The following is a 26,980-nucleotide window of genomic DNA, read 5'->3' as shown; positions in this document are numbered from 1 at the left end:
CTGACTTGCCTTGTAAGTAATACTAAAGGAAGTCCTTCTGGCTGGAAGGAAACGATGCCAGATGGTAACACAAATATACACACAGAAATAAAGAGTAATGGTAAATATAATTAGGCAAATGTATACTTTTCTCTTAAATCATTTAAAAGACATTTTTTCTCTTAATTTAAAAGACAACTACAGAATCAGTACTTATGAAACTGGGGGGTTTCCTCCAGGAATGCAAGGTTGGTGTAACATCAGAAAATGAATCAATGTACTATGCCATATTAATAAAATAACAGACTACTTAATTGATAGAAAGCATTTGATAAGGTTCAATACTCATAAAAGCTCTCAACAGGCTTAGGACAAGGAAACTTCCCCAGCCTGATAAAGGGCATCCACAAAAAACCTTCTACTGATAAAACACATACTTACTGTAGAAAGACTGAATGCCTTCTCTCTCAGATTGGGAACAAGGCTAGTGTATCAGCTCTCACCACTTCCATTCAACGTTGTATTGGAGGTTCTAGCCAGTGAAATAAAGCAAGAAAAAGAAATGTATCTAGGTTTGAAAGGAAGATGTGAAACTGTCCTTATTCAGACAACATCATCCTGCATGCACATAATACTAAGGAATTCACAAAAATAAGAACTAATTGAGTTCAAGGTTTCAGTATTGGAGAGCAGTATGTAAAAATCAATTATATTTCTGTATCCTAGCAATGAAAATCACACTAAAATCAAGAAAACAGTTCTCTTTCCAACAGTCTCAAAATAATAAAATACTTGGAATACTTAAAAAAAAAAATAAGTGTAAGATTTATACACTGAAAACTACCAAACAGTGCTGAGAGAAATTAAATAAAATCTAAAGAATGGTGAGACATTAGTGTTCATGAATTAATTGGAAGATTCAATACTGTTAAGATGGAGTTTGGCCCAAACTGATCTACAGGTTCAGTGCAATCTCTATCAAAATCCTGGTAGGCTTATTTTTTTGAAATTGGCAAGATGAGCCTAAATTTTATATATAAAATCCAAGTAAACCAGAATAGCTAAAATTTTGTTTTTTGAAAAATAAGAACAAAGCTGAAGAATTTATACTTCATGGTTTCAAAACTTTACAATGAAGCTACAGTAATTAAGACAGTGTTGTATTGACATAAAGACAGATGTAATGGCCAGTGCAACTGAATTGAGAGTACAGAAATAAACCTTTATGTCTATCGTCAATTCGCTTTTCACAAAGGTGCCTAGGTACTTTAGTGTGGGAAAGAGAGTCTTTTTCATAAATGGTGCCAGGGCAGTTGAATATTCACATGTGAAAAGGTGAACTTAGACCTTTACCTCACACCATACTAAAAAATTAAAAAGATCAGAAACTTAAATATAATAGCTAATACTGTTAAAACAGGAGAAAAATCTATGATATCTTGGAATAGGCAAAGATTTCTTAGATAGGGCATCAAAAGCATGATTCATAAAATATAGACTATCAAAATTCGTATACCTTGGTTACCCAAGGTGGTTACTCTATAAAAGTCATTAAATTGTGTACTTAAGATGGTACATTTTATGTTATGCAAATTATACCTCAATAAAGCTGTTGAAAAGTATGCCTGCAGACCCCACTAGTCTTGGTTATATATATGCCTAAAGCTCCTGGGAAGATGCTTCTGTCGTAACTCTTTGTAACGACGTAAGCGAGAGAATTCCCTGTGGATTCAGAGGGTTCACATGGGCTACTTTAGGCCTGGTGATTTGTGGGCCCAATAGGGCAGTGTAGGTCTTGGATGTGAGCCAATTATTGTGGAAGGAATGGCAGCAGTGCCAAGGTGGTTGAATGGCAGCGTGGTTTGCCATCCTATTTTTCTCATCTGGACTTACAGTCTTGGAGCTGACCTAAGGGTTTGTGTAGTATAGTCACTCTGAAGCTTTCTGCTGTTGCTGACTGAGGACAGTGTCTCCTCCTCAAGATGCATGAGGTCGTCTCTAGTGCAGATTTCCTTTGGGTCTAAGCTTTCCTTTATTTTGGCCATTGCAGCCCCATGGCAGAGGTTCCTCTTGAGATGGACATCCCTAGATATAGCTGGCAATCCTTTTCCTTCTTCTAGTGTCCTGAAGTTCTCCTCCTCCTACAAATCTTTCTTGATTATTTTTTCTTTAACCTTTACGCCATCTAGAAATATAGTGCCCCTAAGTGTGATATGGGCTTGTCAGAAGAGCATGGCTTTGGAGCCAACTATGTGGTTTAAATTCTAACTTAACTCACTTGCCATGTGACTTTTGGGCAAGCTTTTCTAAGCCTCTCTGAGCCTTTGCTTTTGGAAATCTGTAGAATGGAGACAATCATACCCTACCACAAAGTGTTATGGTGAAGATGGAAAAAGATTGTGTATGGAAAGGCTTGAACACGATTCACTGGCACATAGTTGGTGTTCCTTAATTTTTAGAACCAGATAGTAGAGTGGGTTGGATCATGGTCTCTGGATTTGGATTTGAATTCATGCTTTTCTGCTTCTAGCCAAGTGATCTGGGGCAAATTCCCTAATTTTCCGTGTCTCTCTGTTTCTGCATCTGTAAAATGGGCATTTTAATAGTACCCACTTCATTAGGACTGTCTGAAGAGTAAACGAGTTAATATATGAAGCTCATAGAACACTGCCTGTTACATAGTAAGTTTTATACAAGTGGCAACTGCTGCTACTCTCTTACCAGCCAATACAATGCCTCTATTCCCTTGGAGAGGCATATTTGATTTGTGTGCATTGGATGTGAGGATTATAGGGACACAGTGGCTACCACTCCACAGATGACCAGGTAGGCCTGGTTGGTCCAGTAGGTGGCCCATGAGTTGTGAATCCCCTGTCTCACTACATCAGAAGCATTATCTCACTTATTCCATGCTGATTCAGAGTGGGCACTTTCCCTATAGAAGAAAGGAATGGTTCCTGGGTCATGGTAAGCCAGTGGTTGAACTTCTCTGCAGGAATGTATTGCCCGGATCCTCCCACGACCGTGGACCTTCTAAAATCCCTGTGTGCAGCATTGTGTGTGTAGGTGTGTTGGAGATGGGTGATGACAACTTCTTTAAATCTGTCTCTCCTACACAGTAGCCTGCAAGTACCCTCTTGGTTCTGGTGGTAGTAGGGATCGTCTGTGTTCTTCCCTTGTCTCAAAGAACACCTCATTGGAATACATGCAAATTGGGTGACCTGATTTGTTATTAACGATCTCTTCTGCGTTCATTTCAGCTGATTATTTACCTTGGAACCAACCGAGACGAGAAATGCTTCGGCCGGAACACAAGTACCGGCCATCAGCCAGGTTTGAGAGTAGAACCACACACCAGGATGACTACCCTGTAAAGGGCCTTGTGAACACCATAAGCTGTAAACCTCCACCAGTACCAAAGCTCTGTAACATCCCCTTGGAGGATCTGACTAACTACAAGATGAGCTATGTGCCCCACCCCGTGGAGAAGCGCTTTGTGCACGAGGCAGCGAAGTTCAGGCCCTGTGAGATCCCCTTTGAGAGCCTCACCACCCACAAAGAGTCCTACCGGGGCCTGATGGGGGCGCCCGCCAGGAGCTCGAAACCTCCAGCCAGGCCCCCTGGGCGAGACATTCCTTTCTCTACCACCACTGAGTTTCGAGATAAGTACCAAGCTTGGCCAACGCCCCAGGTGTTCTCCAAACCTCCCATCGCCTACGTCCCTCCGGAAGAGAAGATGGATCTCCTGACGACAGTGCAGTCCCATTACACGTACCCTAAGGGTGCCCCGGCTCAGTCCTGCCGACCGGTGCTCCCGATTAAGAAGAGCTGCCGCTTCGAGGGCTCTACCACCACCAAGGATGACTACAAGCAGTGGGACAGCATGCGCACGCAGCTAGTCAAGCCCACTCTCCACCTGAACCTTCCCACGGAGCCCTTGGACTGCCTGACCACCGCGCGGGCCCACTATGTGCCCCACCCACCCAGCAATACCAAAAGCTGTAAGCCCCCCTGGTCTGGCCCTCGAGGAAATATCCCCGTGGAGGGCCAGACCACCTATACCATCAGCTTCACTCCCAAGGAATTGCACAGGTGCCCGGCTTCATACCCCGAGCCCCCTGGCTATGTCTTTGAGGAAGTGAATCCTTTCGGGCACAGGATGTACAGGCCGGTTTTCCTGGCAGGCTCTCCGCAGAGCAGCCACCTTTCTGCGGGTGATTCGGGAAACCCCAATCAGAAGGAATTGTTAGTGTCAGTCTGATTTAGAAAAATGGTTATTTAGAAATTGCACAATACTTTAAAAGAGCAGACGATTAAGAATTATTCATTGGAGAAAAAAAGAATTCCTCAAAAGGAAAAAAAAAATCTTCATCACCATTTTTAGGACACTAGAATAAAATGAGAATCACTTGACTCAAGGAAAATGACATTTTACCACTGGCTAATTAAATCCCCTTAACCCTCTCTACTGTCCTGGTCTCCCCCCACCCCCCAGGTCCCTTACTTTGTGCTCATGGGATCCAAGCTGGTTTCCGTGAGGTTTTCTCTGATCCAGATGTATTTTATTTAATCATTGTATGAAGTGACATAATGATCAACACTTGCCAAGTATGAAGTGGCAAAGAATAAATTTTATTTTGGGGGGGATTGCATTTGTTGGTCTGTGTGTTTACCCCCATGCGCTGTCTGTGCAGAGAGCAGTCTGTATTGCTTGGGACCTTTGGGGAGATTTTATACTGAAGTTCCATTGCACCTGGAAGAGCACTGGTGGAGATAACTTTGGCCTGTGCTGATTTTGGGTTGGGTTGTTTTGGGTTCTCTGTGCCTAATCACAGGGCATCCTGCCACCTCTTCATTCTTGCTTTATGACATACTAGCAAGAATGGTGCTGTCTGCTGGGGTGCGTCTCTTTAGTCACAGGTGATGGAAGGGATGGGAGAAGTCCTCCGTGCTTGGACCTGCCAGGCCCTTCTGCACACCCAAACCAGTGTGGGCTCTGATTCCACAGAGACGAGGGAGGAAACGGACTGTTGGCAACCAGGCAGCCGGCAGGGGTCCCTGATCTGTGAGAAGCAGCTCTGGGCTCCTTTAAATGCTCATGACACAGGAAAATGGACCCCAAAACCGGGGTCTGGCCCGAAGGCCAACAGAATTCTTAGCTTCCTGAAGAAAAGAATTCAAGCATGAGCCTTAAGTTGGAAATGAAAACATTTATTAAACAACAAACAGTAAGCGGGCTACCCCATAGGCATGGTAGCAGCCGTACATTGCTGGTGAACTCTACTTATGGTATCTCTTAATTATATGATAAATAAGGGGTGGAATATTCTTGGTTATCTGGGAAAAGGGTGGAGATTTCCAGGAATTTGGGGGTTCCTTCTCTTTTCATACCACATAAGGTAACATCTGGGGTTGTTATGGTGATTGTAAACTGTCATGGCGCTGGTGGGAGTTTCTGTTAGTATGCTAACACATTATAAGCTGGGTATATAATAAGCTACAAGGGTGAGCAGAGGTCATTTATGTCACCATCTTGGCTGTTACTGGTCTTAACCAGTTTCTTTACTGGAGCCTGTTCTCCTATTTTTGTCAGAGACCTTGGTGTGGCTTTTGTAGCTTTTTAACAAGTTGGGACTTACGGTTTCCTGTCTCACTCAGAGCCTGGAAACAATTGCCCCAGGCTGGGCTGGTTTCTGGGAAGGCTGGGCTTGCTTGTCCTAAAATGATAGCTGTCACCAGGCCTGTGACAAAGCTTGATATAACAGTGAGCCAGGAGGTTTCTCTTTGGAACCTAAGGTTTTACCAGGTTTGATTCTAAGGCCAAATAATTTGAAGTTTTGCATTTTTTTTTTTTTAGACATGAAGTCTTGCTCTGTTGCCCAGGCTAGAACACAATGGCAGCATCTTAGCTCACTGCAACCTCAGCCTCCTGAGTAGCTGAGACTATAAGGTGTGCCACTGGTTAATTTTTTAATTTTCTGTAGAGAGGGGGGTCCTGCTATGTTTAGGCCAGTCTCAAACTTCTGGTCTCAAGTGAAACTCCCACCTCAGCCTCTTAAAGTTCTAGGATTACAGGTGTGAGCCACTGTACCCAGCCTGAAGATTTTTTTTTTTTTTAATTGTGTGGAATTAAGGACGGACTTTGTTCAAGCAGACCTCATAAGGCCAAGTTAAGATTTTTTTCCTAATTGGGCAAAATTGAGGAAAGACTTTGTGCCAGGGTCAGATGGGCTCATGGGTGTGGGTGAGGCTCACACAGAAGGATGCAGACTGTCGAAGCCTGGGACATTTGCCTCTCTTTTGAGTGCACAAAATCCTAAAATATACTCCACAGTCTCAGGAACTTGGGAACAGGGCAGAGAAAGGAGATTTCAGCTCAAGTCTGGAAACTTGGGCTTAGCCTCAGGACCTGGTTCATGGGCAAAGAACTTGTCTCTTTTTATCTGGGGCTCAGTCTTCCCACAGCTCTCCCCTACATGGCCCAGGCCTCACAGGTACACACACCTTAAATCCTCACCATGAGCTTAGTGTATGACTCTGTGTTGGGATCTGTGTCATTTAATCCTCTTGTTGATATTGTCGATGCCCTTCTGGAGTAGAGAGGCTCAGAGTGGTTAAGCATCTTTCCCAAGGCCACACAGCACAGAGCAGCGAAGCCACATGGAAATCTGGGACCTCCCATCCTCTGTGTCTTAGATCTCCTGGATCCACAAACCACATTAAAAACCACATTCTATCTGAGCTTCCTAGAGTCCATTAAGCTAAAAGAGAACACTAAGAAGGGTAGGTTTTACTATTATTTACAAATAAAAAAATATTGGCACTTGATTTGAAAAGCCAAATGATGCTAAAGGCTTATAGAAATGCAGCAACCTCTTATATCCCAGCCCCTGGCCCTCCCCCATGATTACTTCCCCAGAGAGAACAATTAAAAAAAAATTTTTTTTTACCTGTTTCTGCTAATATTTTCTTCACATTCCTAAATAATATTCATATACTGCTGCCTGCTGATTTGTTGACTTTAAGTAGATGAGGAATTTTGGTTCACATGTTCTCTTCCCCTCTCTCCCCCTTCTCAGTGTAGCAGTGAGGGAGTGGTAACATCAGGACCAGTAAGTTTCTCTAATGTTTCCATTTGCTAGGAAGGGAGGGAGAGAAAGGTTGGGATTGACCTGGCTGTTAAGGAGCACTGAGCCCTGCTGGGGTGAAGAATTCCTGCTGAGCCCTGCCTGGTGCTGGCCTGCTGGTGACCCCATGGTGACCCTATGGACGAGCCACCCTAGGGCACCCCTGCATTGCCTGCTTCTCTTGGACGTAAGGAACCAACTTTCCCCTACTACCTATCCTTTTTTTGCTTCCAAATTAAAATACCCTTAATATTATGAAAGTGGTTGGTACAAATACAAAATTCAGAAAATAGAGAAAAAGTAGGAAGCCACAAGCAACTATTAGGGGGCCCAGTGGAACATGGTGACTAAGAGCATGCAGGGTCTTGGAGTCCAGACCTGGCTTCGCTCTTGGCTCTTACCACCCACTAGCTACGAGGCCTCGGTCAAGTTCTTTAACATGTAAAAATGTGGGTAATGTAATAGCCATATTGGCCTTGTGGTTTTGTTGTTTGGACTGAATGAGAGGATCCATGTAAATCACTTGGCCCCGGCTCACACTTCACTCTCATTAAATGTAGGTGGAGATGGGGGTGATGCATGCTGAGTTCTGACTGGCTGAATCCACTTACTGTTTCATCAGATGGTGTTTACACTTGTGCAGGTAAGGATAACTGCTCTTGTTTTTTACTTACATATTTTACAAAGTGAAACATTTCCTTTTTTTTTTTTTTTTTTTTTTTTTGAGACAGAGTCTCACTCTGTTGCCTGGGCTAGAGTGCCATGGCATCAGCCTAGCTCATAGCAACAACCTCCAACTCCTGGGCTCAAGTGATCCTCCTGCCTCAGCCTCCCGAGTAGCTGGGACTACAGGCATGCACCACCATGCCCAGCTAATTTTTTCTGTATATTTTTAGTTGGCCAATTAATTTCTTTCTATTTTTAGTAGAGACGGGGTCTCGTTCTTCTTGCTCAGGCTGGTTTCGAACTTCTGACTTGAGTGATCCTCCTGCCTTGGCCTCCCATAGTGCTAGGATTACAGGCGTGAGTCACCAGGCCCAGCCCATTTACTTGTTTTGTGTAGTTAAGTTACTCATTAGCTGTTCTGAGTTGGGGTTGCTAACTGTGCTCTCTGGAAACCTAGTTTGAGAAAGTAACTGGGCCACAAGGGGGAAAGAGGAACTGAGTGGATGGGGTAGTGGTTCCTTCCCTGCTCTAATCAGAGCAGTTGCTGCTTAATCAGTGCTGTGCATTGGACTTCTGTAGTGAGTTTGTGGGGAAAAGGCTGTGCTATCAAAGCCCGTGCACGTGTGCATGTACACACTGCCCTAACACCTGATGTGACCGTGTTCAACAAATCCCAACCATGGAAGCCTTCAAACACATTGTCTTCTCTCAAAAATATGCACGTGCCTATATTTTATATTGCATGCGTTTTGCTTGTGAGAACGAAGTGGGAGCTTAATCACCTATTATAGCCCAGGGTTCCTGAAACTTTAGGTGTGTTAAAAAAAATAAAACTTGTTAGAGATCAAAGATAGAATACAAAGTGAAAACGTTTTAAGGCCGTGCAGCAAACCTGCTTTAGTGCAGAAGCCAGTAGGTTCATGGGGATGGCAAATCAGAGTAGAGCTTTAACAGCTGAGAGACGGCCAACTCTATTCTATCAGAGGAAAGCACAGTTGCTGAGCGGGGCCGAGTGGCTGGAGATGGTAGGCTTTGCTGGTTTGGAAGCCCTGGTTGGAAGGCTGGTCGGAAGTGGTCTGCTGGTTTAGGGTGTGGTGTCCAGGGGCATCTGCTGGGCCTGACGTTCCCTCCCGGGATGGTGGTGTCTGCCTGCCTCGGGCTGTGGGCAGCTCTGCCACTGTGTCAGCACACTAGGGGGCCAGTGCAGGGCTTAGCCCCTGGTTCACATTACAGGGGGGTCACCTCTATGGGTAAAGATCCTGGTACTTTGCCCTCATTTTTGGGGCAAAGGAAAATGAGGATTAGGAACTCACTCCCCAACCCCCACTCCATTAAGGTTTGAATATAGCACCAAGTCAGCATAAAGGGCTCTTGTTCTACACAGCTCTGTCACATTTTATGGAGGATCAACATCTGTAAGGATGAGCTTCCGTTTTTGGCCTGGCTTTAAGGTCTGTATGTGCCAGGCGGTGGTTGGGGGATGGGGGGAAGTTTGGGTCCATTGTTTGTGATGTCCCTGTTTAATAAGCACCATTTGCCACCCTGCCGTCCCTGCCGTTTCAAATCCTGAGCACAGCCAGTTTCCGCCACCTGCAGGCTTGTTCCCTGCAGCTCCAGCTGTCTTGCAGCATGTCATTCCGGGTTGAGGCTTCCTATGTACACTTGTCAGCTACCACTCTGCCATCTACCTCCTGTCTGCTTTAGATTTCTTGAAATCTCTTGTCCTTGGAGGACCTTCCTCCTATTTCCTTTATTACGGCATTTTATAACTGCATTATTCCTTTCCCGTCGTTTGCCGTGTGTGAGGGTGGGAAGGAGGCAAGCACAGGCTGGCGGCCCAGCAGTGGACGTGGCCTAGAGCCTGGTGAAAGGCATGAAACCCTCGTGGGGTTCCATCCATCTTCTCAGCTGCAAAGCTTACCTGGAGAATGATGTGTCCCCTCACCGGGCAGAAAGACAAACCTGGAGTGGATTCAGTACTAGGCCAACCAATGTGTGTCGCTGAAGCAAGCCCAGTGTGTGGGTCTCGCAGTTGTGAACCCCAGGCCTGTGTGCAGACAACATCAGTGCTCTGACACGCCATCCTCTGCCCCCTGCGTCACCCTCCCTCTCACAGCCCAGGTGTGATGTCGGGGAGGTGGCAGTCCTGGATGGGGCCTGTGCTGTGGGTGGTGGGGAGGGAGAAGCAAGCCCCCCCTGCTGTCTTAGGTTTTGCTTTCATGGGGTGACCTCTAAATACCTTTTCGTTACAGTTTCACTGCCCTAAAATTAAAATGAAATGACATAGACAGTGAAAAAGTGCCCCCACCCCCACTTCTGCTTTTGAAGCAGGAGTGGAGCTAAGTGCCCCAGGGCAAGGGGATCTGTCCAAGAAAGCTTTCCAAGTGACTCCTCCTGAAGATAAACGGAGGGCTCTGCTTCCTCCAAGAGTGCTTTTCAGCTGCACGGTTGTGCAGAGGCAGTAGGCGGAGCAGGTTGGGGGCGTGCTCAGTCCTAATTGCAGATTAATGGCCCCCTGGCTGCTCAGGCCTGCCGGGCGTCACCCAGGCCCACATCTGGTCAGCAGGCCTCGAAGGGGGAAGACAGAGGCCCCTTAAAAGCGTGAATGCTTGGGAGGGGCGGGCTGGGGTGTTTTCTTTGGCAGAGTGGACTCAGAATTGCACATGGCTGGCTGAGCAGGTGCTTGGCTCCTCCCCACTTTGGGGGTGCAGTGGGAGCCCCGGAGCCTGTGAACCTTCCAGAACATGTGCTTTGGAGTCTGGAAAAAGCATCAGGGCAATGGTAGGCTGGGCTCCTCTTTAAGCCATACTACTGGGTCACAGGTGACCCCAGGTTTTGCCTCTGGATCCTTAGATCCAGGCATTGAAAAGTCCTGGTGCATTTTTTTTTCTCAAGCCTCTGAGTTTGGCTGCAAATCCTGCTTGGTGCTAACCAAAAGGACTTGGGAGTTTCTACTCCTGTGACAGAATCTAACACTGATCATCACGGGCCTTACTCTCCCGGCCAGCCAGTCTGCCCGCCTGTGTCCCTCCCTGCCTGCCTGTACAGGGCCAAGGCTGTACTTTCGTGACACAAAGGGAGATTGATTTACCTCCCTGTTGCCCCAAATCCCCATCTATTTTCTTACAGGATCATAAAACAGGGGAGCCCACAAATACCCTTTAAATAGGCAAACAGCTACTTGAGAGTTATAGGCAGACAAAATGCCTGAAAAATGACTGAAATTTGACTTCTGTGCCAATGGATGACTTATAAACTAAGAAATGGAATTTTTGGACTATAGACTCGACTAGGCTTACAAAAAAAATTTTTTTTTCATCTTAAAGTTCCTAAGTAGAGTTCAGTGTTTACTATCAAATTGGAGTGGTTCTTTTCTTGGCTAAGTATTGTAACAATTCCCATAGTCGAAGGTCAGTTATTTGGAAACGTTAGCTGTGTAATAATACGAAAGCAAGAACCTGCAAATAAGCAGCATTTAGTTTGCCAAAATCTTTGGATTTCACGTACAGACAATCAGGTACTTCACTTCGTACCTGACTCTGGCTCTCGCTCTCAGCGCATGAGCCTCCCCCTCCCCCACTGCTGTTTTTGAACACACAGTTCCAGTGAGTTTCTTTTATTTGTTTTACCAGCCCCCAGAAGAGCAGGAGTGGCCGCTTCTAGAGGTAGACACATTTAGAACAAAGCAGAGTGACAGCTGATAGCTTGGCAGTCAGGCTAGAGGCCAAAAATATTTTAAAATGCAGAACTCAAAAGTATAACAGTACAGGAGTTAGGACCTTGGCATGATTTAAAAAAAGACTTGTGTGTATACACATATTTTATTAAGCCTGGAAAAATATGCCATGGTTTGTGCTTATGACCCCAATTTAGTAAAAAGAGTAAAAAATTATATACATACATTTTTAAAGTCTGGAAAAATGCATCAACAGTGTTGGATAAATGAATTCCCATTGGTCTCATTTATCCAGAATAATAAGGGAATGGGGATTTGCAGAATTTTAATATTAGGTTAAGCTATAGGTAATATGTATTACACTTTCCCAAGGTGTTTGCTATGGAATACAAGCTCTATGATATGGTCTTCCAAAAAAAATTCATTGGATATAAGTTTGGGAAATGCTGCATATTATATCTCCCTGTTGGAGATTCATAATGTATGTTAATATTTTTGAAGGCTCTGTGAAGCCCTATAGTAAAGAAGACATGTTTAACTTTGTATAACTTAGTGTATGAATCAGCGTTCTTGCAATTACAAGTGCTTAAGCAAAAAAAAAAGAATTTATTAGTTCAGGCAATTGAACAGTCTAGGGCTTTGGCTGTTGGCTTTAGGTGCAGTTGGAATCAGGGGCTCCAGTGATGTGATGAGGTCTTGGTCTCATCTTTTGGCTTTGTTTTGTTCTGCACTGCCGCCTTAGGCAGGCCTTATAGCATCCTTTTAGTCAGCAATCCCAGTGGAGAGAGAAGGGCATCTCCTTCCCAGTGGTTCCAGTAAAGATCCCCGAATCGAGTCTTGCCTGGCTTAGGTTTCCTGCCGATGCCTGACCTGATCATCGTGGCAATAGAAAATGCTGTTAATAATAGTCCAGGCCTGAATTGGGATCCACCCCTGGCTGAGCAGTGCATATGTGTGGGGTCATCTTTATGTGAACTACATGAACAGCAGGAGGGCTGGGGGTGGGGTGGGTCCCCAAAGGCAAGGAGTAGTTTCCAGGGAAGAGAGGGATGAATACTGAGCAGGAAGAAACAACATTTTTTAGCTCTGACAACAGAGCCCTTTTATGGTGTAAAACCTATTGGAACACACATGGAGAAATACTGCCAAGTACTCATCATAAATTTTTTCAAATAAGTTTAGAATACAGTACAATACACATGCCATGCAGACACGTAGTTCAGCCTTGCTTTGATGATTCGGAAATCTCATTGGATCCTGCAGTGCCTCGGGGTTAACTCTGTGAGTGTTAAAATATCCTGATCATTGATTGTTCAGATGATTTGGCTTTTTGACGAATGGGAGATTATGGTATAGCCCAAGTGCAGGACACAGCCTGGGAAAGCTCATGTACGGTGGACAGTGGACTCACGCAAATATCTCCTATACAAAGCCTTTGGTGTTCTGAAAGCACCAGCTCGTGCCATCTCCTTCAGTCCCCTCCTGTTGTCATTACTAGAGTGCTAGAGAGTTGCAAGAGGCCATTCAGATTAAAAGAAAAGAATATATTTTGGAACACTCTTAAAGGAGATGCAGTTTACATGTGTATGACTTAAGAAATTAAATAAGGCCGGGCACGGTAGCTCACGCCTGTAATCCTACCACTCTGGGAGACTGAGGCGGGCAGATGATTTGAGCTCAGGAGTTCGAGATCAGCCTGAGCAAGAGCAAGACCCTGTCTCTACTAAAATAAATAAATAAAAAATAAATAAAAATAAAAAAATAGAAAGAAATTATCTGGACAACTTAAAATATATAGAAAAAAATAGCTGGGAACGGTGGCGCATGCCTGTAGTCCCAGCTACTTGGGAGGCTGAGGCAGGAGGATCACCTGATCACCAACCTCAAACCCAGGAGTTTGGGGTTGCTGTGAGCTAGGCTGATGCCATGGCACTCTAGCCTGGGCAACAGAGTGAGACTCTGTCTCAAAAAAAAAAAAAAAAATACATTCCCAGACTAGAGATTTTTGATGGAGGAGACTTTTCCTTCATCAAATAAATAAATAATTAGGTTGAAGAGACTTTGAGAACGATAACTGTGTGTGTGCATGTGCAGTCCTCCACTGTGCCTAATGCAGAGTTGGCGCTCAGACCTATTCAGCAATTGCCACTGGGAAAACACACACACACACACACACACACACACCAGTTAGGTTGCAATAGAGCTTCTGTATCCAATGCTCGTTTACTTACAAGTCTTAATACGTAAGAAGGAATGATTATGTCCAGGAGCTGAAGTGTATTTGAAGAGATCTTTAAAGTTTTAAGTTCTTGGTTTGAAATAATCACTTTAGACTGGATTCTCTTCACCAGATCCCTTGGGTTGTACTGAGGGAAATGGTGTTTTCATCTGGCGATTTGGTAATATATAGTCACATGCTCTGTGTCTTAATATAAAACTCCAGACAGTGGTATTTAGGGAGGTTTTGTCTTCTCGGTTAACAAGTTTCTGAAGACTCTGCGAGTCTCCCACCTTTGTGCGCCGTGGGTTCCAGGCACCTGACTTGAGACTGTGGTGGTGTCCTTTTTTTTCTTTTATTGTCTGTGCAGCTCCTCTTTCAGACTCCCCAGTCAGCCGTGCTCCTCAGTGTCCTCTGGCCCTGGGGAAGCCTGCCAGGGAGGCCGCCCAGATGGCCCTCAGGTTCTCTCCAGTGGCCCTTGTAGCCATCTTCTCCACTTGTCCAGTGAGTTCCCCGTGTGGTGGTGGGGGATCAGGAAACCTGCCCGCTGTCTGCACACGTCCCATTGTATATGCTGCCTCCGCCCAGATAGGCCTGCTTCCTCCGTCACCACCTCTCACCGCCGTCTGGGCTCTGGTCGTCAGGATGGACCGGCCGCCCTGCGTGTCAAGCACTGACCACGCTGCTGCTTGCCCCTTCTGCCTCCATCCTTCCGTCCATACGTGCGGACGTACATTATTCATTCCTTCAGAAAGTGTGCGTTGGGTGCCAGGCGCGCTCTGAGCCTCTGAGCTCCGTCAGTAAACAAAGCGGACTCGGACCCTGCCCTTGGGGAGCTTATAGTCTAGTGGGGAAGCCAGACGTTCATTAACAGGAAATAAGCATAATAAACCGTGAACGATTAGATGATATAATTATGCCATGGGATATGGTTAAAATACTAAACATATCATTATAATAGTAAGCACATAGTAAGTACATTATGTGACCTGTGAGAAGGCCATCAGCACGTGGAGAAAGGAAAAGCCAGTGGGGATGGAGGGGCTGGGGTTCTGGGGGGCACAGGCTGTAGTTCGTGGCATGGTCAGGAAGGGCCTCACCATGGGGGGAGGGGGAATGAGAGGGCTGAGGAAGATGAGGGAGGGAGCCAAGAGGATGTCAGGACACGGCGAGAGCAAAGTCCCCCACGCGGGCATGTTCTGTTCAGTATGTTTGGGGAGCAGCGAGGAGGCCAGTGAGGGCTTCATAGGCCTCTGCCAGGAATTTGGTTTATACTCCAAGGGGCACCAACATCCAGCATGGGCCTGAGAAGTGTCAAGTTCTGGTGTGTGTGGCAATTGTCACTATGGGCACCCTAACCGCTTGTGGGGGCTGCAGGGGTGTGAGGGTGGGAGCAAGGCCTGGTCGTGAGAAGGTCACACAAGCTCACACCCACCTGGTGGGTAGAAGTGGGAGCCGTGAGAAAAGTGCCACATTCTGGGTATGTTTTAGAAGGGGGCCACATGGAGTTGCTGACTAGATGTGGGCTGGGAATAGGAGGCGCTCGAGCATGACTCCAGAACTTGGGGTCTGGGTGACTGGAAGAACAGAGTTGCCATCCACCTTGATTGGGGAGTGCCAGGGTGGGACAGCTGGATGCTGCACAGCCAGCATCATCCTCCTGGCAAGCAGGGTCTAGGCTGTCACCTCTGTGTCCCCCTGGCCCAGAGCTGGTGCTTAGCCAGGAGTGTGTCAAACTGCAAAGGAAAGGAAAGGTATGTGAAGGGAAAAGAAACCAGGAGGAAGGACATGAGATGAGAAGGGATCGAGGCTCATCTGGCAGCAGGGAGGTAGGACGGGGACCACTAGTGCCAGATGAGGACTGTGTTTTCCAACCCCACTGGCCCCAAGTGCAAAGGCATTTACCCTCACAGTGCACAAGGGGTGGAGGACTCGGATCACGGGCCTGCTCTCGGGGTCACCTGGAATCTCTCCAGTTCAGTAGCGAGGGGCGGCCGGTGGAGGCTGCGCAGGCTGAAGGAACTGGGCTCAGGAGTCCATGGAGCTGTCACTGCTCTGGGCTCTGGCACTGTGGCATGCTGAGGTCTAGCCATGGGACAGAACTCCAGGTGCTGCTCGACTTATGGTGGCATCACATCTCAGTAAACCCATCGTAAATTGAAAATACCATAAAGTCAAAAGTGCATTTTCAACTTATGATGGGTTTATCCGGACATAGCCTCATCGCAAGTTGAGGAGCATACTGAATGCATATCGCTTTTGCAGCGTTGTGATGTCAGAAATAAGTCAAACCATCATAAGCCAGGGAATGTCTGTACATGGGTGACAGACTGAACAATTTTGTCATTCTTCACTGACCTCAGCTAAGTCATTTCCTGGCCCTTCCATTGTTATTTGAAAAATGATGGTATTTTGAGGGGAAGAAAACCAACCTCTCAACACACTTTGTCACCATGGCCCTGACCATTAACTGGCCCTGACCATTAACTATTACCTAAATTTGCTCACCTGGTAACTAAGCTGTTCATAGCTCGTCTACTGTCCTTCATGGGATTTGTAAGGAAGTCAGCTCTGGCCATCACGAAGTCCTGGAGGAGGAGGCAGGTTTCCCAGGCATGCTTTCTGGTCTGAATGCTGACTGTGCAATCTCCCAGGCTCTCCTAAACATTCTGTTAAACAAACATTATTTACGTTCGGCGGGAGAACCATTCCCCACTGTCTGCTGTTTTCTCACTCACATAAAACCACACATTTAATTCCTGTTTACACATATATAAACCATATATTTAAGAGCAGCCTGGGAAATCCTTGGTTGAAGATGGGTTTTGCCTTTTGAAAACACAGAGGTGAGCATATAATGTGTTGTCGGAGGCGTGACACATGTGGTCGATTGGACCAGGTGGCTCCCAGAACCCAAGCGAAGGTGTAAACCTCTAGTTGAAAAGCAAGGCGGTAGCCTAGTTCTTTTAGCAAAGCCTTGATTACCAACATCTTCCTTCCAATTTGGAGGGGGCAACAAAACAGTTGAAAACCTTGGGGTGCTATGAATAAGCAGCTGAGGTGTGGCCAAAGATAACAGTCTCTGAAAAGCTCATTATCTTTAAAGGTATCTCCAAGTGAATGGGCTGGGTGGGTGGATGGGAGCAGAGGATAATTTGGGGTTAAATTTGGAGAATTGGTAGAATTCACTGGGTATTCAATTCTTTGCTGTTTACTTCAAGGCTTGAATCAACACTGATGTCCTAATTGGCAGTAGGTGACAGGGGGAGATAACCTTCCCTGATTTAGCTCACATCTGGTGCACATGAGTCTAAATCCCAAAGTCTTTAAATCATAGCTGGTTTACTGAACAAAATGAGGGACACAGAGAGACAAGACCAAGGGGCTTACACCTTATATCTTTTCCTAATTAAGCCTTCCTTGGGTTAATTCACTTAACAGGTCAGTTTTCATTGTGTACTTTCCCAGGTGCTCCATCCTGTTCTGTAGCCACCGTTCCCCAACCCTTTGTGGATGGCTTTGACTACCTTTGGGAATTCCACAGATAGATTACTGAGATCTCACTGAGATATCATTGTAGTTGAGAACCATTAATAAAGTTGGATTATTTCCTTTGGGTGTATCTGCAGGATGAAGCAAGGGGCAAATCACATGCCATGTATGATAAACTGTACTACATGCAAGTGAGATATGTTTAATTTTAGCTTTTACTTTTATATTTGCTCATGAATATGTCTCCATGTTTTTTAGTAACACAAAAGAAATGGTATTTACACGAACATTTGGGTATTTTGCACACAGACAAGGCTGTATACTGGGATTATAAGAACATTTAAAATATTCTGAGAAGTATTTCTGGAAGTTTGTATTTTGGTGAGTCTTCAAGTTGGCTACATGGATTGTTCTGTTTTCTTCCAAGGTATAGAACTTCATTGACTAACTCCTCTCTTGTTTATACTATTATGTAGTCTTGAGCTTGGAAGGAATGACCAATTTCCCTCTCAAACTGGAAACATGAGAGAGTCTTTAAAGCTGACAGTGAGAAATAACGTGAAATAGCAAAAATTCTGTCAGTTGTGACCTTCTGATAACACAATATATGCTCTCCTTCCAATTGACTATGAAGGTTATAGCAAGTAACATTCGATGAGGGCTTCAGTGATATGCCAGGTACCCTTGTATTTTTTCAATATGCATGAACTAAAAGTTTTCTCACACCAACCCTACCCTGGGTGGTATCCTCCTTTTACAGGTGAGGGATGAATGAGCTTTGGTGACTGTTGATCATTCTGGTGTTAATGGACACATGGATTGCCTGGAAATCAATCTGAGGCTAAGCAGGGACTCTAGTTGGAGAAGTTACAACCCCAGGACTGGCCTGTGGCTAAGATTCCAAACTTTTACGCTGTGGTTAGTTGCATCTTGTAGGAATCTTTCTTTTTCTTTCTGTTGATGTCTGTGATTGTGGCTGGAATAATGTCCATACGTTCTGTATGAGCCCTTCCCACCATGGGAGCCTTCTTGGATGTTTTGCTCTGGCATCTCCAGCTCCTCCCCTGGTGCTGAGCCCTCTGTAGGACATTGCTTCACTGCTGGTTTGTGGATATTAATAGTTCTAGTATTGGCTTTTTCTTTAATGCAAAACCTAAAACTTTTAAAAAATGATTGGAACTTCAAGAAGAGCTTCTGGTATAGTTTCTCACTGCTCCTTCCACGGGAGTGTGATGTGCAGGGGGAGTTGCTGGAAAACAGGCTGGAGTTTGCCTTTCAGGCCACATGTCCTCTGCAGCATCTCTCACCATGGTTCCTGTGTGGACATTATCTGGGCCTGGGGACATGCTGCCCTTTCACTAGAGCCTGTTTATGAAGAGCTCTACAAATGTGGTTCTGTTTTTTCTACAGTCGCTGTATTTCTGTTAAAATAGGGTGCTAGAAGCACCATAATGCCAAAAGAATGGATTTTAGGGCAGGAGAAAGCAACATCTCCCGTAAAATGTCCCACTGTCGTTAGCTACCAGCTTCAAAGCAGCAGGAAAGAGCGGTGTGTGTGCTAATGTGGCCATGGTGTGGTCAGCAGAGGGGCGGAGGCGGTGCAGTGGGTAAAAGCGAGGCTTTGGCTAGAGGCAGGCAGACTGAGTTTGAATCCTGGTTCCACCAGCTGGGTGACCTTGGGCTTGTTTGGATTGCCATTTACCTATATGTAGATGGGGATAATCATAGGGTTGATGTGAGCATTAGATGTAGTAGTGATCTATAAATGCTAGCCTTTATTAATGGTGTACATCCAAAATGTCATCACACAGCTGCTCCACACCGTATGCCTCTGCGGGCAGGAAGCCTGACCTTAGAGAAGATTCTCCCACACCCGAGTCTGCGTGTGTCCCGAGGGATGCCCCTGCGTGCTCTTCTCCCTGAAGGTACGGTGACTCCCATCTTCCCACCGTAGAGGGCTGTAAATGAGATGATTGTCATCTCACTGGGCAGCGCTCAGCCTGAATGCGTGCACGTCCACAAATGCAGCCCCTCGGGGTTCATTTACAGAGCTGGCCCTTCCAGATGTGGGCCCCCAGCTTCCCATGCAAAGCTGAAAACTACAATTCTTCCACTTCAGCCAAACACACACGACTGGCTGGGAACCACCCGGTTGACACCGACTTTTCTCACCCGCTGCATAGACCACAATGGGAAGGCTGAGCTTAATAGAGACTCGGACGACAAGGTTTAAATAAATAAGCTGTATTATCTGTACAAAAAATACAAATACAGTTATGTGTTTTAGAGGAGGAACTGTCTCCTTCCACATTATCCAGCAGCCCTAACAATCCTGCGGTGCCGCTGAGTCGCAATTCACAGAACAAACATTAAATGTACATTCATCTCATGCAAGGAGCCATGCCGCTTTCTGCCTCAAACCTAGGCCCTCCAGCTCGCTCTGACACCCACTGCCAACGGCGCCAGCCTGGCACGTGGCAGAGCTGGAGGATGCCATTAGGAAATGTAAATATTGGCCACAGACTTTATCAATAGCTATTGAACTAGAAATAATCAGCCACATTAGTAGTATTATGGAAGTTGTCCTCATCATTCCATGCATAACTATTGTCACAAATGCATCCCCTCTTACTGCCCCGGCATCCCATGTTAGTTTTTACAACGTATTCTGCACACAGTGAATGGCTCCAGAGTTAAACACTGGGTTCTATTAAAAATAGGAAAAATACAATAATCACCACTGAGTTTACAGGAACACAACTGTAGGAAGTTAATAAAAAGTCCCCCCAAATATTTTTTTCTGGATGACAATGTACAATTATTAATATTGCACTTTTTTATACAAGAAATCCTAATAAATATTCACAAAAGATATACATAGAAAACAATCTCTTTTATTTTAAATAAACATTACACTGATTTTTAGTAACATGATTTCTTAGAGCCTATTTCAGGGTAAGGAAGAGAGAAACCCAAACTACCTGTCCACAGCTCACCCAGGGAGGACACAGGTTAATATTGTGTTCCTCCCAAATTTTACTTCCAGGCTGGCTGGCATCAGTGGTAGCCCCAGGGCGAGTGGCATTTCATGAGTGTGTACGTGAGGGGAGGCTAATCTAGGGGGTGAGTGACTGTGGCCACCCTTCCCTGCCTACTAGACTAGGGCCACACAGAGGAAGGAGGCAAAAACGACTCGCCCAAAGCTGCCTGGCTGGGCTGCAGGAGCAATTTGCCCAGGAGTCCCAGTTTTCATCTCATTGCATGCCTTTGCCTGCTGAATTAATTACTAGATCACCAATGCGGGTGTACATTGATTATTATAAAGGATTTCGCTGTGTGTGGTGCACAGGTTGAAGAGCCATCCAGGACTGTGTTATAAGCTTCAGCTATCCTTGGGCATTGCCCCAGCTCCCCACCCTGGCCCTAACCTGCTAGGATAAATACTACACACAGCAGCTCTCCTGGTGCTAAGAGAGGGCCTGCAGACCCCAGGGTGACAGCTGGGAGAGGCAGAGCATGCTGTGGGCACGCATGAATCCACTGTCCCACCCTGGTCTCTGGCCAGCTCTGGAATGAAGTGGTTGCTACAACCTGGTAGATGCTGTGGCGCATGGATTTGGAACAGCAGAGCCATAGAGGCAGCAAGCCAGGCCAACTCAATCTCACAATGCCCCTGGCCCACAGCAGCAGTTAGGTCAGGGCTAGGGGAATCTTGATGAAGAGGAGCCAGGGGCAGCCTTACTGCACAGCCAGACACGGATCTCTGGCTGGCTTTGCTGCGTGGGCAGGGGATGTTCCCTCCACCACGGAGAGCTCATCTCCTACCACACAGCAGGCACGCTGCGGAGGGGGGCAGTGGAGCTCTGAGCACGCCCCAGCATGCACGGGGGTGGGTCAGAGCCTCACAGGGCTGCCTGGAAGCCCCTCCTGCCTGCTCACGCCTCCCTCCCCACGGAGGCACAGACACAGGCTTCTTTTTGCTTCTGTCCCTTCCCTCCTTTATTTTCCGCATCATTGTGTGCCTTAGACTTACTTTGATTGTTTCCTCCTTCCTGTCTACTTATCCATGTTTTGAGTTCTTGTCTCTCTGCGCCCCCCACTAGAAGAACCGAGTTCTGGGCCAACTTCTGCCTCAGCATAGGGTCCCCTCTGCCCTTGTCCTCACCACGGCAGAGGGGGCCACTGACAACGTGCTTCTAGGAAAGACACAGTTGGTTGTACAATGTTCGCACCAATACTCTCCAAACCCTCTGGCTCCCTGCAGTCCCTGCCTCTTCCTCGGTCTCTTTGAGACGCAGGCTTGGGAGCCCCTGCTGCCCGCCCGGCAGCCTCCTGTAGACGGCTAACCTTTCCTGCCATTCTGCCCTCTGGCTAACCAAAAGGGAAACGTGCAGAGATCCTCCTGATTGCGGGTGGGGGTGAAGGGGGGAAATAAATAAATAAATGAAGAAAGTATAAGTTCTGTCCAAGGTGGGTACGCGAGTGCCTCGCACGGCCAGGGTAGAGTTCGTCCCCGGGCCGTCTTCACGCTTTGCCGCAGGTTCCACAGCAGCGAGATTTGAACTGGCTGAGTTGGCAGAGTTTCAGCTGTTTCACCTTCTCGCAGTACCTGGTGGTGTCTCTGCACTCCACTGGGAAAGGGGACAAGGACAGATGTGAAACAGAGGCAGGCACGGGGGTACAACCTGGGCATTGGGCTGGGGGTGCTTCCTGGGGACTGCCTCGGCCACCGCTCTCCAGCCGCTCTGGGTGGGCCTGGCTCTGGCAGAGCCCAACCACTTACCCCCCAGGCTGCCCACAGTGGGGGTGGCACCAGCATGGATGCCCTCGTTGTCCCCGGGCACTTGAGCCTTACTGTCTCTGCTAAGCTTTGTGTTCTTCATTCTCTACCCAGGCGCCTCTGTTCCCGCCACGCCGTGAACACAGCACCATGGCGTTCCGGTAAGTCTGTCTCAACTGCCTGCATTGGGCACTGGTGTTCTCTGAGCATGTCCTGACACAAATAGAGGTGAGTGCTAATCCAGAGTGCAAAGGTCACTCCTTCCCCAGTGTTTGACACACAGTGACTACCGCAAATTTTTCCTTGGGGCCATAGTGTTTTCTTACGAAACAGAATAAAATGGTCCTTTTTAATTGAATGAAATATTTGTTTTCTGTACATGAGTTATATGCAACTTGAAAAATAGTTCTTGCAGCTCCCAAGGTGAAGGACGTGTGAGTTTCATATGCTTCATGAGGCCCCAGGCTCAAAACCAGCAAGAGTTAAATGCAACTCACAGGGCATTGGCCTTAGCCTTGGGACTCTATCGTCAGTGAAACTCACTTTGGGGGAAGACTGCACTCCTAGATTTGGTTTTAATTCCCTATTCTTTGCCTCAAACTTTGTTGTCTTCCTCATGGGAAAACACTTCCAACTTGGGTTTTGGGTTCAGAGGAAACAAAACTAGATCCTTCCCCAACTGGAACACCAATGCTGGTGTTGGGCTAAGGAGGATCCAGACCCTTGCAGGGTTTGGTGGATGCCGTGGGGCAGGGAAGGAGGGAGGTGGCAGCAGGTCCCGGTTTGGTGAGAGGTGCAGAGCTGGCTGGCTAAGCAGGAGGTGCTCTATGCTGCTCCGGTGTTAACGGTGCTTTCTCTTTAGCAGCCTGGCCCCTGAGGGCCATTGTTTACTCAGTGGGCACAGCTAGACTGGAGGCCAATTTCATCCAGCACTGGGCCAGCAGCACCTGGCTCTCCCAGGGCCAGGATGCAGACTGTGGAAGCCCTGAGGACACACTCTGCCATCTTGCATGGCCTGGACATGTACCCCACTGAAAATGCTCAACTCTGACCCCAGCTCATAATCCTTGGGAAAGCTGATCCAAGGCCCTATGCTGAGACATGGTCCCAAGGACTGCCCTCTGCATTCGATGCCCTGGGGGGAATTTGCAGAAGGTTCTTTGGGGTGGGAACGTACTGTTTTCACATGGAGTGATGTTGCAGCGCTGCCAGTTGGCCGGCCGGGGGCCCCAGGAGCACAGGTGCTCAGGCACTGCCTTGTTGGTGCGGGCATGCACACACTCCACACGCCGGGACTGGAAGCCGTAGTTGCCGCAGGTTGCTGTGCACAGGGTCCACAGGCTGACCCTCCAGTGTACGCTGCAGGCCTCTGACCAGCAGTTCTGGGTGCTCACAGGCCTGCAGGAGGAAGGTGGCAGGGTTAAGATCGGCAGGGGCAGATGTGAAAACAATGCTGCAAACCCAGGAAGGTCGGGCCACTCCTCAAGAACTTCCAGTATTGCCAGACTTGGGCTCTGATCTCTGCTCTGTTACTAAAGGGCTATAAGATCTCAAGAAGGTTCATTCTTCCAACTGGGCCTCCATCTGCAATCCTCTACAATGTAGATGTCACTGCGTGACCCAAAAATGAGCTCCAGCCAGGGTGGAGGCTGGCAGAACCTGGTCTCAAGGGCCATCTCCAAGGAGGTGTGATAGGGATAGGGACGATAGGGTGGGACCCAGGAACAAGGGTTCTCATCTTAGTCTAACTTCTAGGGGGAGGTCAACAAGAGTGAAGGGCTAGTGCAGGTCTCTCAGAAGAACACCCTGTGTACTCAGCCTGGCCCCTTAGACAAGCACAAGGCCACCACTGAGCTATCTACCTCTGCGGAACCAGGGGCGAATGGAGGAGAGAGGGCAGAGGTGTGACCCCTGGAGGGGAAACAGTCACTCACCACCGTCTTTCTGTGCTATTGGCACAGGGGCGGAGGAGAGGAGGTCCAGGGTTTTCTCTTACCTCGGAAGGGCGCTGCACTGCTCTGACGGTAAGGTGATGCCATCCCGGGTCTGGCAGAAGACTTGTCTGTGTTGCACAGCTAGGCGAGGCCCAATGCAAGGCCCATTACACTGGAGGAAAGCAGACAAAGGTGATGTACATGATGTTAGCCAAGTCCAGGGTAGAGGCTGCATGAGATACAAGATCCTTGTGCAGAGTCTAATTGGAGGCTCTTAGATCTGGTGGCCAACTGAAGGATGTTCACAGACATATTTTCTCTTTTTTTTTTTTGAGACAGAGTCTCGCTCTGTTGCTCAGGCTAGAGTGCCGTGGCATCAGCCTAGCTCACAGCAACCTCAAACTCCTAGGCTCAAGCAATCTTCCTGCCTCAGCCTCCCGAGGAGCTGGGACTACAGGCTTGCACCACTGTGCCTGGCTAATTTTCTCTATATATTTTTAGTTGGCCGATTGATTTCTTTCTATATTTTCGTAGAGACGAGGTCTCGCTCTTGCGCAGGCTGGTTTTGAACTCCTGACCTTGAGCGATCCGCTCACCTTCCAGAGTGCTAGGATTACAGGTGTGAGCTACCACACCCTGCCCACAAACATATTTTCTTTTCTTTTTTTTTTTTTTTGAGACAGAGACTCGCTTTGTTGCCCAAGCTAGAGTGAGTGCTGTGGCGTCAGCCTAGCTCACAGCAACCTCAACCTCCTGGGCTCAAGCAATCCTGCTGCCTCAGCCTCCTGAATAGCTGGGACTACAGACATGTGCCACCATGCCCGGCTCATTTTTTCTATATATATTAGTTGGCCAATAAATTTCTATTTTTTTAGTAGAGACGGGGTCTCATTCTTGCTGAGGGTGGTTTTGAACTCCTGACCTCGAGCAATCCACCTGCCTCGGCCTCCCAGAGTGCTAGGATTACAGGTGTGAGCCACTGTGCCCGGCTGACATATTTTCTTTATTCCATAGTGCGACGGTTAGCTTTCCTGTGGGCACTCTACTACCATTAGCCACATGCTAGCAAAGAGCCAGTCGGGGAAAGTGAGCCCCTCTCAGATTAACCATATGAAAGGTGTCTTGGCATAATGTGCTAGGAATGTGGTGGCAGATATTAGAGCTGAAGACCTAAAGGACCTCCCCTCTCTCCTTCAGTGTGGAGAGTAATTGGACTTATTGTTTTCTTGCTAAATTCACTCAAATAACCAACTCCATGTCTTTCTTTCCCTTGGCTTCATTTTCTCCGGGTTAAACCCAGGACGGCTGAACACAAAGCAGATGTAGGTATGTACAGTCCCTTCTCATATTCTCTTGCTGTGGGCTCCTGGAGACTGTTAAGCTTCTCCCAGAGTTAGCAGGGTCCGACCCTCTCCCAGCAGTACCCATGACAACACTTGTCCATAAAATACAAAAGCTGCAGGCCCTTAACCAACATCTGCTATTTTAGTAGAACAAGAGAACAGGCATCCCATGGGGGTCACTTGAGAACAAAGGCTCTTAACTTGGGGGTCCTTGGATCCCTAGGGTTCCATAGAGGGCAGTGGTGGGGTGTTAATCCTTAGCGGTATAAGCAGAAATTTTGTGTTTATTGACATTTTTTAGCAGGAGGTTCCCTCTCGCTTTCATCAGGTATTCAAAGGGATCCCTGACCTCCAAGGTTAAGAACCACTGAAGGAGAACAATTTAAGGTAAAAGTAGGCCTCTCGGGGAAGACAACCATGCCCAAGGGTGGGCTCTGATGGGGCCCAGTTTGACACTATTAGTCACAAAGACACAGGAGATTTGGGGTAAATGGAAAGTGTACTTTATCACCTGTGCTTTGGGTGCCATATGTAAAACATCATTGACAAATCTAATGTCATGAAATGTTTTTTATACATGGTATAAGGTGAGGGTCCAACTAATTATTTTGCTTGTGATACCCAGGATGTTTCTTCCATTTATTTGTGTCTTTTTTTTTTGAGACAGAGTCTCGCTTTGTTGTCCAGGCTAGAGTGAGTGCCGTGGTGTCAGCCTAGCTCACAGCAACCTCAAACTCCTGGGCTCCAGTGATCCTTCTGCCTCAGCCTCCCGAGTAGCTGGGACTACAGGCATGCGCCACCATGCCCGGCTAATTTTTTATATATATATCAGTTGGCCAATTAATTTCTTTCCATTTATAGTAGAGACGGGGTCTCGCTCTTGCTCAGGCTGGTTTTGAACTCCTGACCTTGAGCAATCCGCCCGCCTCGGCCTCCCAAGAGCTAGGATTACAGGCGTGAGCCACAGCGCCCGGCCTTATTTGTGTCTTTTGACACTGTTTTGTAGTTTCATTGTATGAGTCTTTCACCTAGTTTTTTTTTTACTTCTTTTGTTGATGTATTGTCAATGGAATTGTTTCCTTAATTTCCATTTTGGATTGTTCATTGTTGGTGTGTAGCAATACAACAGATTTTCTGCATGATGACTTTGTATCCTGTAATTTATTGAATTCATTTATTAGCTGTAATAGTTAATCTTCCTTTCCAACTTGGATGCCTTTCATTTCTTTTTCTTGCCTAATTGCTCTGAACTTCTATTCATTATAATGAATAGAAGTGGTGAATGTGGGCATCCTTGTCTTATTCCAGATATTAGAAGAAAAGCTGTCAGTCTTCACCATTGAGTATGACATTAGTTGTGTGTTTTTCATATAGGGTCTTCATTTTGTTGAGGCAATTTACTTCTATTCCAAGTTTAATTTGTCATGTGGTTTTTGTCCTTCAGTCTGTTAATTGTGGTACATTACATGGATTTGCATATGTTGAATCAGGCTTACATTCCAGGAATAAATCCTACTCATTCAAATAAGCTGCTAAATTTGGTATTTTGTTGAGGATTTCTACATCAATATTTGTATGGGATTTTCTCTGTTACTTATGTCTATTATATTCTTCCTTCTAGCTTCTCAATTCCTTTACATATATGGCTGAATGTGAGTGTCTTAATTTCCCAGAGTCTCACCTCCTCAATATCATAACTTTGCCATGCAAGGGTAACTGAAAATGCCACAAAATTGAGTGTTTGGTTGCTGGAGAACTTTCTAGA

General features: G+C 46.7%; 2 protein-coding genes across 5 annotated transcripts in view; one reads left to right on the top strand and one right to left on the bottom strand.

Moving 5' to 3' along the window:
- SAXO1 (stabilizer of axonemal microtubules 1) overlaps window positions 1-4,636 on the top strand; it is a 98,009-nt gene extending 93,373 nt beyond the window's left edge. For both annotated transcript variants that reach the window (XM_012769708.2, XM_076008769.1), the window contains exon 4: window positions 3,240-4,636. In XM_012769708.2, the coding sequence (XP_012625162.1) occupies window positions 3,240-4,240 (1,001 nt within the window). In that variant the 3' untranslated portion in view covers window positions 4,241-4,636. The remainder of the gene's footprint in view (window positions 1-3,239) is intronic.
- A 14,750-nt stretch (window positions 4,637-19,386) lies between these two features.
- The window catches only part of ADAMTSL1 (ADAMTS like 1), an 856,830-nt gene continuing 849,236 nt past the window's right edge, over window positions 19,387-26,980 (bottom strand). For all 3 annotated transcript variants that reach the window (XM_012769704.2, XM_012769705.2, XM_012769706.3), the window contains 3 exons: window positions 23,935-24,044; window positions 23,116-23,336; window positions 19,387-21,789 (listed from right to left, as the gene is read on the bottom strand). In XM_012769704.2, the coding sequence (XP_012625158.2) occupies window positions 21,683-21,789; window positions 23,116-23,336; window positions 23,935-24,044 (438 nt within the window). In that variant the 3' untranslated portion in view covers window positions 19,387-21,682. The remainder of the gene's footprint in view (window positions 21,790-23,115; window positions 23,337-23,934; window positions 24,045-26,980) is intronic.

Source organism: Microcebus murinus, chromosome 12 (genome assembly GCF_040939455.1).
Source record: "Microcebus murinus isolate Inina chromosome 12, M.murinus_Inina_mat1.0, whole genome shotgun sequence".
Lineage (NCBI taxonomy): Eukaryota > Metazoa > Chordata > Mammalia > Primates > Cheirogaleidae > Microcebus > Microcebus murinus.
The sequence above is the reverse complement of the archived record's forward strand: the minus strand, read 5'-3'. Positions and strand labels throughout refer to the sequence as shown.